The sequence below is a fragment of the Pantherophis guttatus genome, chromosome 10, assembly GCF_059756535.1.
Source record: "Pantherophis guttatus breed Tessera chromosome 10, ASM5975653v1, whole genome shotgun sequence".
In the NCBI taxonomy this organism is placed as follows: domain Eukaryota; kingdom Metazoa; phylum Chordata; class Lepidosauria; order Squamata; family Colubridae; genus Pantherophis; species Pantherophis guttatus.
The window spans coordinates 15,677,290-15,693,318 of record NC_142072.1 but is presented as its reverse complement, the minus strand read 5'-3'; the positions used below and the strand labels follow the sequence as shown (position 1 = coordinate 15,693,318).

The following is a 16,029-nucleotide window of genomic DNA, read 5'->3' as shown; positions in this document are numbered from 1 at the left end:
TCCCTTGAGATTAACGTAACCAATGTAGGACTGTAATTTAGGGCCCCACAGCATCTGATGTTGATCTGGGCTGCTCTTAGAAGACTCGACATGCACCTGTTTCATTGGTAAGAGGATGCCACTGGAAAAGGATTCCATTCCTTGCAGGACAGGAAAGATCCAGCTTGGGTTGGTTGGTCACTGGAACCAGAGGTTTTGTCTTCTGAGCCCATCCTCAGGGAACGCCTATGTGTGTTTTTGGCTGTTCTGTGTGTGGCATTTATATGGTGCCTGCTCTGTGTAGCTTTTTAGATGTAGATTGGGGAGTTGATGGCTGGCTGTTGTTTCCTTGTGCTGCCAAGCCCTTGCCTCCTAAGTATGCTGGGGGTAAACCAACACTTCCTGTTGATTGATGAGAGGTTCCTTTCCCAGGCTTCAATCACTTCCCTGGCTGTTTTTGTGCCTGCTCGTCCAACAATCTTAGTAGCTGCAAAACTGAACGTATGCCTTTGTTTATTGCAATGTGATCCTTGCAATGATGTGATTCAATGGTTGAATGGTCACAGTTAAGAACAATGCAGATTGTGAAACTTATTGTCTCATGTGCATCTTTCATAATAAAAAGTGAATGAAGTACCCCAGTCCCATTATAGCCCCTTTACACCGATAGAATGAGACATACAATCCCCGGAAGCCTATAATGGGGCAGAACAGGATTGTGAAAAAGAGGGCAAAAACTGGAGCAAAGGAAACTTGGGGCCAGGGGGGAATTCAGGGGTGAGGGAAGGGGAGGAGAAATCTCACAACAGGAAGGCATAACAGCACCACCAAATTCTTCCTTCCTTTCAACCCCTCTTCACCCAGCCCAGAGCAGGCACTCTGGCCTCCTGCTTCCTGTGTTTTCTGTCTTACCAGCATCTTAATTATATTAATAATCAAAAGAAAAGTTGCCTATCTGAAAACAGGAGATGTGGTTGTTTAAGAGATCATCTGTTCCTGCTGCTTATTCCCCACTTTTAACACTGTAATCTGCTGCTGGGGATACTACAATTAGCTGCCACCGAGTTGGCTGCAGTGTGACAGCAGATTAGGATTTCAGCTGGGTCCTTAAAAAGGGGGGGGCACCCATGAAGCACTGAAGGACCACCACCCTATTTTCAAGCAGGAATTATTGTAGTGGGGCTGTCGTCAAAACTACTGCGGGAAGGGGATGAAATCTGCCTTTTCATGGCACCTGGCACTCTAGAACAGGGGTCTCCAACCTTGACAACTTTAAAACTTGTGGACTTCAACTCCCAGAATTCCTCTTAAAGGTGCCAAGGTTGGAGATCCCTTGTCCTAGAAGACAGAGAGACCTTGGAGTCGGAGAGTTCTCCAACAGAAGCATCTTGCGTTCCGCTATGTCCCCTAGAAATGCACGCGTGTGCACACATACACCGCTCTGCACGACTGGGCATTTTTGCTGAGAAGGACTTGTCAGACTGGCCGTGCCCTACAGCCTTGTAAACAAGCCTTCAGCACACCCTCTATCTCCCTCAGGGCCAATTTTGGATTGCACAGCCCTTTGAACACAGCAGAAACGGAGAAGCCAGAAGGGTGTCTCTCTCTCTCTCTCTCTCTCTCTCTCCCTCCCTCTCTCTGTGTGTGTGTGTGTGTGTGTGTGTGTGTGTGTGTTGAAGGGACAGATGTTAAGGGAAGGCAGGACTAGCATGACCGCCTCTCCACCACCCCCCCAACCCTGTGATGCCTCTAATCTTGGGTCATGCTGAAGCAGCTCATTACGCCCAACAAGCATCAGTGGGCTGGCAAGGAAGCCAAATTTGGTGGCAGATGAAGAAAAAGGGTGGGGTAAAAGGCTGGATGCCTCTGATTGATGAGGTAAACTCATTTCTCCAACCTTGCTCCCACCCCCCCACCCCACCCTTCTCAGCCTCCTTCTTAAGAGCAGCAACCGGCTTTCCCTCCCCGGCCTCCCCTCCCCTCCATCTACAACCAGTCATAAACCTGCAGAAGCAAGTCTGAATCCTTTTTCCACCCACTGCTGCCATCCATCAGCTGCCACGGGGTTAATTCCAGCTCCACCAGGTTATTTTCCCCTCAGTGCTTTTGACTCACTAATGATGTGCAAGGGACACAAAGAGACTGCTGTAAAGCAGATACACAACTCCCCCCTTTCCCTGTTCCCAGCACTGACTGCCTCCCTTGGTCTCTTCTCTGCGCCCCCCCCTCCCCTCCACACACACACAGAGCCCTCCATGTTCCGGATACACCTGTGTGCTGCAGGGAAAAGATATTAACTCCTTGGCAGCCAGACCTGGATCCTGGGAAAAAATATTGCAGCCGGCAGTGGGAAGAATAGGGACAACCGAGCCACAACTTCCCTGACCGACAAACTTGTGGGTCAGAGGCAGAGAAGGAAGCCCCATTTTACTCAGACCCGGCTGCCAGCTCGGTAAGGCTTGGACTAGCCAAGTGTGTTGAGCAGCATAGCAACCGCATCCCACCTTGAAATCTCCGGCGACAGCCAGGAGATCATTAGCGAAGTCTGAGACCTGCTGCATTGAAGCAGGAAAAGGACTTATTCATGGGACTTCTTTATCTCCCCACAGGGTTTTCATCTCTGCCCCAAAGCCTCTCTAACCAGTGAAACAGGAAGTGGCATCTGCCTAAGCAAGCCCTTCTTGTAAATAAGGCACAGTTCGTGTAGTCAGGGGACCTGATGCCTCTGAGAAGCAGGGTGATCGGCAAGTACCTGGTTCTGTGAAGGAGATCCTCCAGCTTTCTTCACATCCTCCACCACCTAGAGGGGGAAAAAAAAACAAAAGAAGAATTGGGCTAAAAGTAGTAAGTCACTACGGAAACCATACAATCCAAAATGGGACTCTTGCATGGTGGAATGTATCTGGCGTACGCCAACCACAGTATTTTCTTCACACCACAGAATTAATCAGGGAATCTGTCTTTCTCCTTGATATAGACCTTTCTATCTGCAGGAAGTAGTTTTAGTAGATCTGCACCAAGGAGGAAGTAGTTGTAGTCCAGTGGTGGAATTCAATTTTTTTTTACTACCGGTTCTGTGGGCATGGCTTGGTGGGTGTGACAGGGAAAGGACACTGCAAAATCTCCATTCCCTCCCCACTCCAGGGGAAGGATACTGCAAAATCCCCATTCCCTCCCCACTCCTGGGGGAAGGATACTGCAAAATCTCCATTCCTACCCCATTCTGGTGGTATTTGCCAGTTCTCCGAACTACTCAAAATTTCTGTTATCGGTTCTCCAGAACCTATCAGAACCTGCTGAATTTCACCCCTGTTGTAGTACTTGGCTTAGGATCATTTATTTTGAGACTTACAACATTGTTGGAAAAAAGTGACTTATAAATCGGTCCTTGCACTTATGACTGTTTCATCAGTCCCAATTATGGTCTTGTTTAGCAATGGACATCCCAGTCCCAATTATGGTCAAAAGTCAAGGACTACCTGTAGTGGTCTGCACCATTTTTGTAAGTCACAGAAAAGACAACAATGGACTCACTGCATGCATTCTAAACTCCTCAAACCAACAGATTTGAATTTAGAGAACGTCAATGTTCTATCTACATCAGTGTTTTTCATTCTTGGCAACTTTTCAAGAGGGGGGGGGCAGTGGCACATGCCGGGTGGAGAATTCTGGAGTTGAAGTCTCCAAGTCTGAATGTTGCCCAAGTTTAATAAGAGGTCTAAATTTATTTTAATTTTTTTTTTTAAAAAAAAAGCAAAGTTAACTGCACGTAGGCCATAAAAGAAGCTCCCAAAAATGATTTCGGAGTCATACATAGCAAAACTCAACGATTTTTCATTAGGTCAAGATGTCAAAGAGAGCACAAATGAGAATGGAGAGGAGTAATGGCTTGTGCTCAAGCCAGGTCACTAATTAAGAAACATCTTGGTAGAATATGGGAATAGCCTGTGGACATTCAAATTAGACCCTATCAGGTGGAAAGTTGATTTCAGGGAGCATCCTAGAAGTTTCCAAGAGCTGCTGAGATGACAGTACAAATAGAAACATCCCAGCTGTTAATTCATTGGATCAACCTGCATTAACACGATAAAAAAGTGACTTTTTGCTGATTGCTTAATTGCTTAGGCTGAACCTAGTCACTGTGGTTGAAATCATGCTTTATGGCTTGGTGCTGTTGCATGAATCCAGCCACCGTGACTTACCCTATGCTTCAAATAATCCATGGTTTATCATAAATGAAACTGTTCAATCGCCAACTTGTTAGAAGTGTTACCATACAATCTTTAAAAGAGAAAGGACTAAGTTTCTTAAGCTAAAGGAGCCTGGATAGCTCTGCAGACAAGGCACTGTAATTTAACACCAGCTGTCTGCAATTAAAGTAAGTTCGAATCTCGCCAGGCTCAAGGTTGACTCAGCCTTCCATCCTTTCTAAGGTAGGTAAATTGAGGACCCAGATTGTGGGGGCAATAAGCTGACTTTGTATAAATATACAAAAGGATGAAGGCTATTGCTTAGCGCATTGTAAGCCACCCTGAGTCTCCGGAGAAGGGCGGCATATAAATCAAATTAAAAAAAAAAAAACATACTCTGATGACCTTAACCATCACATCTGTAAGAAGTTTGAATACCCGCTTATCTAGCTTCTCTCATTATCTCCATTTATTTATTTATTTATTTATTTATTTATTTATTTATTTGTTCAATTTATAAGCTGCCCTTCTCCGTAGACTCAGGGCGGCTTACAATGCATTATAACAATAGCCTGCATACTTTTTTTGTATATACCTGCTTATTAGGGCTTTCGGGGAGGGGGGGGGGCTAAGCAGTGTTGTTCTATACAAAGTTGGCTTATTGCCCCCCCTCCCAATTACTTGTTCCTTATCAAGTGAAAACCCATAAGATATAAACCCTTAAAGTGAGTTTTCCTTAAATCCACACTTGGGGATGCTATTGACCTGCTTAAACACACATCACCAATCCATTTGTCTTCAGATAAATGATTTCTGCAACCTATTTCCCATTTCTAGCATTACTTTATACAAAGCAGATTTTTAAAACATCAATTCTAGGCCAAAGATTCGCACTCTCTCTTTATTTACCGGGTTCAGTGGTTTTGTGCCTACGTGGAGAATGGGTACCCCAAAGTATTTTTTAAAAAATATTTAATCTCCTTTAAATAAGGATGCTTTCCTATTAGCAATGCTGTGTGAAAGAACTGAGAGAGGAAGTATGTAGGGAATTAAGTTGTGGATACTTAAGATCTTGTTTTGTTTGGCTCATCAGCAAAATCCACCCCTGCCTTGATTCAAGTGATAATTTGGCCCCAAAATATTGACAAGTGCTGTGCAAATGCCACTTAGGATAGTTTTCTTTTTTTCACAAAACCCCTACTCAGACACTAGTAGTGGTCTCTAAATCACTTTATAATCCAGTATTTTTCAATCTCTGCAACTTTAAAAGTCATGCTGGCTGGGGAATTATGGGAGTTGAAGTCCACACATTTTAGAGTTGCTGAGTTGAGCAACGCTGCTATAATCAATCCAATGGTAATCAGAACAAAAGTTTACACTCTGTTTTTTCTACTTGTTTTATCATTATAACAAAGTGTTCACTGGGGGAGGTGGCAATTTCTAATCCTGTAGTAGATTGGGCATGTGACTTCGGGCCAATCTCTTTCTCTCAGCTTTAGGAAGAAGACAACAAGGGGCAACCACTGCCACTACCAGAGCAGTAGTGAAGGCACCAGGCTAGAAACCAGGAGACTGTGAGTTCTAGTCACATGTTATGCATGAAAAATGGCTAGGTGACTGAGCCAGCCTCTCTCTCTCAGCCGACTTCACTTCACAGAGTTGTTGTTATGGGGAAAATAGGGGAAGCGAAGGAGTATTTAAGCATGTTTCCATCCTAACTCATGCCTATTGAGTTATGATAAAGGTGGGAAATATATAAATGTTGGACTTTGGAGACAGGTCGAGGCTAACCAAAATATCAAAACACAGGTATATGCTCTTAATATCCAATTGTAATTAGTAATTTAATGACTGCATTATGACTATCTGCAGTTTCCAAATTGTTTTCAAAGCAGCTTCACATATGAAAGCGCCATAGGTATGAATCCTGGTTATTACTAGGGCATAGATCATGATCATTGGTCTTTCTTCGTGCAGGATAGATTCATTCGTTTCTTTGGGCATTCGAAACATGGACACCGCCAATACCGCGTATCTTCTAATGAAAGCAACCAAGGTATTGTTGGCGTTAAGATTTTGGATTTGGGTTGGGAAAATCCTGATTGAGGTCCTCATTTGATCATAAAAGCTCACGGAGGCACATGAGACCAATCAGCCTGGATGATCGTTGTAGGGATACAATGAGGTGAGATGTCTCAACTCCACGTATGCCACCTCGACCTTCGAAGAGAACAGGCAGGAGATAAGACGTAGTCGCAAAGAAATCATGAAGAGTTTAAAGCGAGCAGATCTTTTTGGCTTCATCCCAGCTGGTGGCAGCACAGCCTGGCATTTAGGAAGAGGGACATTGTAGGTTGGTGGGGCATGAGTTCTGCTCCCACGGCCCCACCAAAGTGTGCAGCAATACCAAGTGTGCAACTTGGTAGTTGCAAGAGCCCCCTGCCTTCTGCTCCATCACTGACCTGCCGAGCCAAAGGGCACCTCTGAGCATTTTCTGCTCCGTGCCCCTTTCCGCTGCTGAGCAGGCCACCTCTCCCCAAGAACAAAATCATTAAAGGTCAGGAAGTGGTCATGAATCCAGAGAGGATGGAGCATGGAGAGCCGTTCCCCCCCAGCCCCCCCCCAACTGCCTGCTGCAGCAAATTCAATCTCCCCCACACGGTGCTTAAACTGACACAGACATTCCACATAAAATCCCCTTTGATTGCAGAAATGCCTGCCCAGAGCTACAATCCAACCTGCCTGCCAGCCATTATCCTTTCTTCATGCCTGGGAGTGGAGAAAGATCTGGAAAGGAGAAGACACGTGGCTGTCTCTGGCTGGGTACGGCGGTACAAAAAACGGCATCTTCCAACTCGGTGGGTCCCTCAAGATGTGGCCACGCCACAGAGGTGCAAGGCCGAAGTCTTGTTTCCAGAAGACGGCAGACCATCTGCTGACATGGCGGCCGGTCGCTGCCCCCACCTAGCAACCCCCGACAATCCCAGATTCACTATTAATCCCCGCCGAGGAGATAACCTGAGGCCAAGCGTTAGCCTGGAATAGCCAAGTGTGCTAATTAGAGGCGTAAAGGTTGTGTGTGTGTGTGTGTGTGTAAGGGGAGGGGGATGGAGAGAAGTGGAAAGAGGGAAGGTGTGGATAAATGAGGCACAGTTGAGAAAGGTTTGCTAGCACCAACCATCAGAAGGTTGGTACCTCATGCGGAAAAGTCAGTATCCAAGGAGCTACATCACTGCTTTAAGAGAGCATTTTGCTTCTTTCATTTTTCCAACATTGCAATGCTTGTTCCCCTTTTTTTAGAGGAGAAGACAAGCCAAGAGAGAGATAGTCAATCCTTGGTCCATGCCTTGATCAAGGTATTGGGGTGACCAAGAAACACCCAGCCCTTTGTTTATCATATGGTTTGTGGGTTTCTAGCAAAGCGGCGATCAGGTAATGCTCGACTTATGACCAGTAGCTTAGTGACCATTTGAAGTTACGACCAACCCCAAAGGCTACTTACAATTTGGTTTGATGTGATGGCCACTGCAGCGCTCCCACAGTCATTCACGATTAGGACCAACTGCAGGAACATCCCATCTTCTCATTCCACCACGCCAGCTCCATGCAGGCTTTGGGCCTGCTTTTCCCACCACCACCAGGTCCCTGCAGGCTCCATTACAGTCATAAGTCGAGGACTATCTGTATATCAATTCAGCCCTCCAGTTCTACAAACTGCAGTGTCGGCAAGAAGGATATATTTGTAGCTTAGAGTTGAACTGTTGAAAGTCAGAGAGCATTAAGGAACCCACAAAGCTACGGTTTATGGGTAACCATCGTGCAACCCAGTCCAATGGGTTTTAGTAAAACAAGCTAGGCTTTTTGGTGCGATGTTCTAATTTAATATCTCACAGTTGTAATGAATCTTTATGGTATTTTAGTATTTTCAGCCTAGTTTTAGCTGTGGTATGTTGGATCAAGTCAAGAAAACTTCGGGAAGAAAATCATACAACTGAGTAGTCTTCCACAATCTGCTTCTTTCCTACCAACTTACTCATTTCTTGTGTTAATGCACAATTTTTTTTTCAACCTCTCTGTGTTGCCTTGTGTCCCAGGAAGATCTGCATCTGATATATCTGGTCAGAAAGTTTTTTAAAAAAACAAACCAACAAACCCAAAGTGATAACCTTAGGATGAAATTTTTAAAAAGGTATGAATTGCTCTGAAGAATATTTCTCCGCTTCTGTTCACTTTATCTCTTTCTCTCACACCATTCAGTGCTGCATATTAAACATATAAGGAAATGTTCGGCCTCTTTGTGACCTGTCCACTTTTCACACCTGCTCTGATAGCTTCTAGTTGTGCTAAAAGCCATATGGCACCTCAAAAGATGCCCTTGAAGAAAGTGGAACGGTTGCAAAATGTACAGGATGGGAGTTGGGATTATTTATTTATTTATTTATTTGATTGATTAATTTTGAGACAAGCGCCATATATGGTCTCTTAGCAGAGTGACAGGGCTCACATTCTCCCAAAGTAGGAACGGAAAACTACATTAGATTTTGATATAACTTTATCTTGATGCATTAAAGTTGATAAATTAAATAGAGCTCATGACCATTCATCCCACATATTGATTTTTTCCCCTGCTTTGCATTAAAAATCATACTTTGGTGGGAATTTTGGAGCCGCGCTTACGATTTTGGAAGATCGCAGGCAACGCAGTTTAGAATCCACTGAGTTTTCAAGTTTCTAACCATAGAACATGGGCTACCACCCATTAAGGATGGTCCCCGCCTGGTCAATTAGAGATCCACATGGTTTCCTTCAACTTTTCCTGAAGATTGTCTCACCATGTTTGAAAGCCATTCTGACCTAATATCCAGAGATCAGTTGGGATGACTCCTGAACAAGCACTGACCATTTACTAGAACCAAGTCGTTCATCCATCCCATTCTCATAGGATGGGACAATAGGTAAACATATTGATGCAAAATATAGGAGGCATCTGACCAGGTTCCATTTCCCATATATTGTTGGGCATCAATGTATTGGTCACAAGCAACCAGAACCATTCGTGAATAGTCTCAAGCAGAAGCTTTATTGTTAGTCATCTATGTTACAAGAATCTCGTCTGATTTACCACATTCCAGAGGTGGGTTTCAGCAGGTTCTGACCAGTTCTGGAGAACCAGTAGCAGAAATTTTGAGTAGTTCGGAGAACCGATAGATACGACCTCTGACTGGCCCTGCCCCCATCTATTCTCCGCCTCACAAATCCCAGCTGATCGGGAAAAAATGGGGATTTTGCAGTAACCTTCCCCTGGAGTGGGGTGGGAATGGAGATTTTACAGTATCCTTCCCCTGCCACACCCACCAAGCCATGCCCACAGAACTGGTAGTAAAAATATTTGAATTCCCACCACTGCCACATTCCCTTGGGAACGGTTAGATAAGGCTTCAGGGTTTCTGGGGGAAGCCAGGCCTGTGCTGCTTTCTGCAGTGCAAGGACTCTAAGCTAGGCCACCTCTTAACACCTCCCTCCAATCTAGCTAGAGAGTCCATCACATAATGGTGGAAAAGGAATGCCCCACTGCTGCTCTGGTTCTACATCAGAAAAAAGCATTTTTGGGTGCAGAGCCAGAACTTTTCATATGGCTGGAAATACTGTGTCTGGATTCCCAAGATGGTAGCAGAGAGTATAAGAGACACTTCCAGATTGGTTCGATCCGTTCTGTTTTTAAATGCCATGGCTCCTGCAGTTCCAGTATTTGCTCCTTCAGTATCTGCATGTCCAATAGGAATGGACTATTTTCCAAAGTGCAGAACCCACAAACATGGACAAGATTCTTAAACAGAAGCAAGTTCTACTACAAATGCGAGTATCCCTTTCTTGAAAAGGCTCAGCTGGTACTACAAGTAGTAGTACAAAAATGGCAGTTGTGTGACTTTGTCCCATGTCTCTCTACAGTATGTTGTCTGTCTTGGATGAAGCTGCAATCCCTCTTTAAACCAATGTTGTGGTTAGATCAGGGGTCTGCAACCTTAAATACTCAAAGAGCCATTTGGACCCATTTCCCAAAGAAAAGAAAACACCGAGAGCCACAAAACCTGGGTGGGCGTGGCCAACTCGATGTCACTCACTTCCACCAGTCACATGACACCCCCCAGCCATGCCTACCCAGCCGGTCATTAGGGCAGGGAACCAGTTGTTAAAAAATACCGGGAACCACAAAATCCTTTTGACATCTCTCTCTCCCCCCTCCTTCTCCCCCTCTCTCTGTATCTCTGTTTCTACCATGGCCGCTTCTCCATCCCCTTACCTTCTCAGGCTAGGCGAGGAGTGACTGGGAGGGGAGGTTGAGGGGTGGGGTCATCCAGTGGTGGGATCACCCAACAGGGAGCCACAGCAGAGGGCCCAAAGAGCCGCATGTGGCTCCGGAGCCGCAGGTTGCTGACCCCTGGGTTAGCTAGATTCACTCTTAAATGTAGACATCTAAGTTTTCAGTAGCCGGTAGGATTGTTTTTCTTGTACCAACTAGTCCCAAGACAGCCTGACTTGGTGATAAAGATTCATATCTTGTTTACACTAACTGCAGTTACTGTGACATATTCTCTAGATGGGTTCAAAAAACATATTCATCCATAACATGGTTGGCTTGCTTATGGTAAAGCATGTTGTGTGAACTTACACAGTATGACTTCTCCAACGAATCATGAATAACAAATAACCAAGCAAGGTGTTATGGCTTAGTGCTTTACGGAAATCATCTGTGTAGTCACAAGGCTCAAAACTTTGTTGATGTCCTCCTCCTTAAAAGACTGAGCCCCCATTCCGAAAGGTAATATTGAGAGGTGATGAAAGGTAATAAGACTCCTGTATTGAGAGGGCTAGATAAATAAAAGCATTACGTGTGGCTGCCTTTCAAGATAATTTGAAAAATTCTCTTAGTTCAGAAGACTACAGGCAGACCATTGAGTAGAGCCAATTAGAAAGTCTGCTTCTGAGTGAAAGTACTGATTGCAACCTGTGAAGACTCAAGTGGCTTATGTTGATGTCACCAGAAGGACTAATGTCTCCTGTAGGAATTTGTTCAGTTGTTTATCTTCATTCAGTTCCACCAACATTTGAGGTCTCTTTGACAATAACACAGCCTAGTGGTTGTGCCCAAACTCTGGAGCTCTTGACTGACATAGATTCTCAATCCTGGACCTCCAGTAGAGCTTGGATGGGAGACCCACCATAGTACATCAAGGCTGTAGGCTAGATTGTACAATTGTAGAGCCGAGGTGGTGCAGTGGTTAGGGTGCAGTACTGCAGCTGACTGCTAGTTCAGCAGATCAGTGGATCAAATCTCACCGGCTCAAGGTTGACTCAGCCTTCCATCCTTCCGAGGTAGGTAAAATGAGGACCCAAATTATTGGCAATATGCTATTTAGTATACTGTCTTTGGTGTAAGCCACCCAGAGTCCTCGGAGAGTGGGCGGCATAGAAATATGAATAATAAAAAATAATAAATAAATAAAATAAAAATCAGTGTTCATTCTGGTGATTGCCTGGAGTTTCCTTGGCAAGTTTTCAAAGTCATTTGCCATTGTCTTCTTTTTTAGGGCTGAAAGTGAGTGACTGGCCCAAGATCACGCAGGTGACTTCACGCCTAGAATGGGATTAGAATCCCACAGTCTCCCAACTGCTATCCTAGTGTCTTAACCATTACACCAAACTGAGTTTTTAGGCTAAATCGGAAAGTTTTTTTTAAAAAATCACTCCCGTATTGTTACCAAAAAATAATTTGAATGTCACCGTGTAGCCTTTAAGATTTAAATTGAAGGCACACACATATATATACTTGTCCTATATTCTATATTGGGGGTGTGCGTGGGTGAGAATGGATAGACTTTAGTTTGACAAATCTTTTAAGGAAAGCCCAAGGACAACCTGCTAGAGCTCAGTTGAAAACTTATCCAAACCATGTTTTGCCTAAAGTTGGTTTATTAAATGAAAGCTCGGGACTGAAATGGTTAGAAAAATCCAGAAGAGGTCTTCATCGTGCAGTGGATAGACAATGGCTAAAATGATGATAAGGGATGTGGTGGCTCAGTGGCTAAGACGCTGAGTTTGTCGATCGAAAGGTCGGCAGTTCAGCGGTTCAAATCCCTAGTGCCACGTAACAGGGTGAGCTCCCGTTCCTTGTCCCAGCTTCTGCCAACCTAGCAGTTCGAAAGCACGTAAAAAAATGCAAGTAGAAAAATAGGGACCACCTTTGGTGGGAAGGTAACAGCATTCTGTGCATCTTTGGTGTTGAGTCATGCCAGCCACATGACCACGGAGACGTCTTTGGACAGTGCTGGCTCTTTGGCTTTGAAACGGAGATGAGCACTGCCCCCTAGAGTCAGGAACGACTAGCACATATGTGCGAGGGGAACCTTTACCTTTACCTAAAATGGTGATGATGATGATTAAATGAGCTACAACCAGTTGGCTGTGTTCCTACCCTACCCTAAAGATTAAGTAGGCAAACCATACTTGATTTTACATGGGCTGGATGAGAAGTCACCCTTAGAATTCAAAGTATAGGATTTTTGTTTTGCAGTGCCAAGAATCTGGAACATGAGAAATGAACAGTTTCTAGTCTTTTCTGCTAAACGTCTTTTTTTTTTCTTCCCTAAAATTTAGCTGTGAGTGCAAGGAAAAAGGGGAAGAATAACATGATTAAATATTGGGGTCATTTGTTACCAATTATCAGTCATCTGGAAATTTACCCAGTAGATTCATACACAACTTCTTCCACTCCAAGATGATACAGCTTATTTGTTTGTTCTGCTGCTCTGGGTTTTAGGCAGCATCTTATTTAATGATGTATCAACTAGTTGCTTTTATTATATGCACTCATTTGACTTGCACAGGGATATGCATTTTAGGTTGCCCTTTTTTTTATAGTGAATTTCACCGTTCACTTTTTAAAAATGTAATATATTAGAATGTAAATGCAACAAATAAGCAGAAACACAAAAATAAGAGTTGAAAGTGTTGGTCTCCTTTGAATGGAGCTGTTGGCCAGACATTCTGTTTAAGAGGAGTGATTAAAAAGAAAAGAAAAATACATTTGATAAAAGAATTTGTGCTAGTCCTCTTAATCCTGGCCGCCCTGCCTTCTCATGTACCATGAATAGCCACATAATTTGACAGACTTAAAATTATTTAACACTACCTTTTGGGAAGCTATGTGTCTTAGGAGGAAGGACATCAACAAAATTGTGAGGCTCGGGACTGATTGTTCGAGTTGGTGATGGGAGGTGAAGGAATAAAATGCTTACCACCTATTCCAACTAATGAAAATCCTCAATTATGAATTAATTAAATCCTCATCATTTGAAGGTGCAGGAGACAGGAAGAAGTCAGCAAATGGAGGGAGTTGAGGAGCTATTTCCAAAAAGTGCTCCTGTTTGGAATTCTTTTCATTTGGAAAAGGCGGGGGTCATTTTTAACCGGGATTTCCCCCACCCACCCACCCAACTTTTTAAAACACTCCCCATTGAAAATAAAAAATCTTGGACGGATGACTGACTCTGCCCACCCAGCCTCTTTACTCCACCTTCTGAAAATCTCAGTCCGCCTAAAGCTCTTCGGCGCAGCTTCAGTCTCTCTCCCCCCCACAAACAGTGCCAAGCGAGATGAACCACAGAGCTGTCTTGACTGCAGGCAGCTTGCAACATGCCCAAGTCCAACCGAACAAGGTAAACATTTGTTCCCAAAGAAAGATGCACGGAGTTGAGCATCCCACACTGTTTTAGTGTAATTTTCCAACGTTTCTCTGTGAGAACGAAAAGGAACCAGGGTTGCTGGGCTGAGTTTATAAAACATGTTAATCATGCAAACGCAAGAAAACGTTGCAGAGCTCAGACCGCTGGAGGGCATTAAAATAGAGCAAGACCACCCATGCAGCTTTGTGGTTAACACTGGCAAGATGCAGCATGGAGCCTCCTGCAACTCTGCACTGGTAACACCTTGCTGGTCACTAAGTTCGGGAAGAAGTTCATAGCTTCTTTATCTTCCTTCTAAAAAAGAAATGCCTTTCTTTTTTAATGAAAAAAAAATAGTTTTTTTTTTTTTAAAAAATCCTGGCTTAGCATGTCAGAGTAACCCAGTGGTATGCTTCTTTGTGTTGCCTGAAACCAGTGTTATAATTTCTAAAGCATGGTATAAGACAGTGATGGTGAACCTATGGCACATGTGCTGGAAGTGGCATGCAGAGCCATCTCTCCGGGCACGCCAGCCATCGCCCGTTGCTCTTTCAGGTTCCGGTGTGCCAGCTGGTCTTCGCCCAGAAACTGGAAGAGCAGCACCCTGGCACACATGCTGAGCAGGCCAGCTGGTCTTCGCGCACACATGCACACCAGAAACCGGAAGACCAGGTGACCGGAAGCCGGGGAGCTGCTCTTCCGGTTTCCAGCGTTCCCCCGCGTGCGTGCGCGCACTCCCGTTTTGGCACTCGGTTCCAAAAAGGTTCGTCAACACTGGCATAGGAATTACAGGTAGTCCTCGACTTACGATCACAACTGAGCCCAGAATTCGTATTGGTAAGCAACACAGTTGTCACATGAGTTTTGCCCCATATTACGACCTTCTTTGCCATAGTTGTTAAGTGAATCACTGCAGTTGTTAAGTTAGTGACAGGATTGTTAAGTGAATCTGGCTTCCTCGTTGACTTTGCTTGTCAGAAGGTCGCAAAAAGTGATCACACGACCCCGGGACATTGCAACCGTCATAAATATGAGGTAGTTGCCAAGCATCCAAATTTTGATCGCATGATCATGGGGATGCTGCAACTATCATAAGTGTGAAAAACGGTCATGTCACTTTTTTCAGTGCCACTGTAACTTCAAACGGTCCCTAAACAAATGGTTGTAAGTCGAGGACTATCTGATGTGTGCAATTGTTTGTTTAAAAACATGACTGAGTCTTGACTGAGACAATAAGATGCGAACTTCAGTTAGATGTTATCAGGATCTGTGAACACATGCTCCTTCTCCCTTATTTATTTATTTGCTATTCTGTTTCAAGTAGCAAATGGGTTGCCATGACAAATAAAACAAGGGACTTGCTACTTTCAAGAGGACCAAAAATCAGCAAATGCAAACCTTCTTAAGAGGTTTGTTCTTAGAGGCTCAGAAATATAACTTTGTATTCTTCCCAAACTGATATGTTTGTCAGGGGTCAATCAGTGATAACTGCTGAACTGAGCCGAACCATGGCTTGCTTTAACCTCCAGTATGAACAACCCAAGGGGGATGGGGGGGGGAGAGGGCTAGCAGTTAAGATGCTGGGCTTGTCAACCATAAGGTTGGCAGTTTGAGACCCAAATACCGGATGATTGGGTGAGCTCCTGTTACTTGCCCCAACCTTGCAAATGCAAGTAGATAAATAGGTACCACTTAGGTGGGAACCTAACAGCGTTCCGTGTGCTTAAATGCAGGGGTGAAATGCTACTGGTTCGCACTGGTTCGGGCGAACCAGTAGTAAAAAAAATACTACCGATTTGTCGGAACCGGTATTTCCGACAATCAGCTGTGCCGCATAATTTATATTCGCTAGAAAGCAGGAAATCCTGCTTTCTAGCGAATCTAGATCGCACGGCACAGCTGTCCCCACCCTCACTGTTCTGCTTACCTTCTTAAGCCTCCTTTTTCCGTGCAAAGCGTCCGTTTGGCATGTGTGCGCAGTGTGTGTTTGGCACGCACTGTGCATGCATACAAGCAGCGTGCATTTGGTGTGCACTGCGCATGCGTGCATGCAGTGTGTGTTTGGTGCGCATGCACACGCAGTGAACCGGTGGCAAATCTTGGAGGATTTCACCACTGGTTAAATGGCATATAGTCAT

General features: G+C 44.5%; 1 protein-coding gene across 8 annotated transcripts in view; it reads right to left on the bottom strand.

The window, feature by feature from the left end:
- Window positions 1-16,029, bottom strand: part of AHDC1 (AT-hook DNA binding motif containing 1) — a 273,276-nt gene that overhangs the window by 211,777 nt on the left and 45,470 nt on the right. For 6 of the 8 annotated variants that reach the window (XM_087876923.1, XM_034413605.3, XM_087876920.1 and 3 more), the window contains exon 2: window positions 2,732-2,779. The exons of the other annotated variants lie outside the window; for them this stretch is intronic. In XM_087876923.1, the coding sequence (XP_087733049.1) occupies window positions 2,732-2,779 (48 nt within the window). The remainder of the gene's footprint in view (window positions 1-2,731; window positions 2,780-16,029) is intronic. 8 annotated transcript variants of the gene reach the window in all.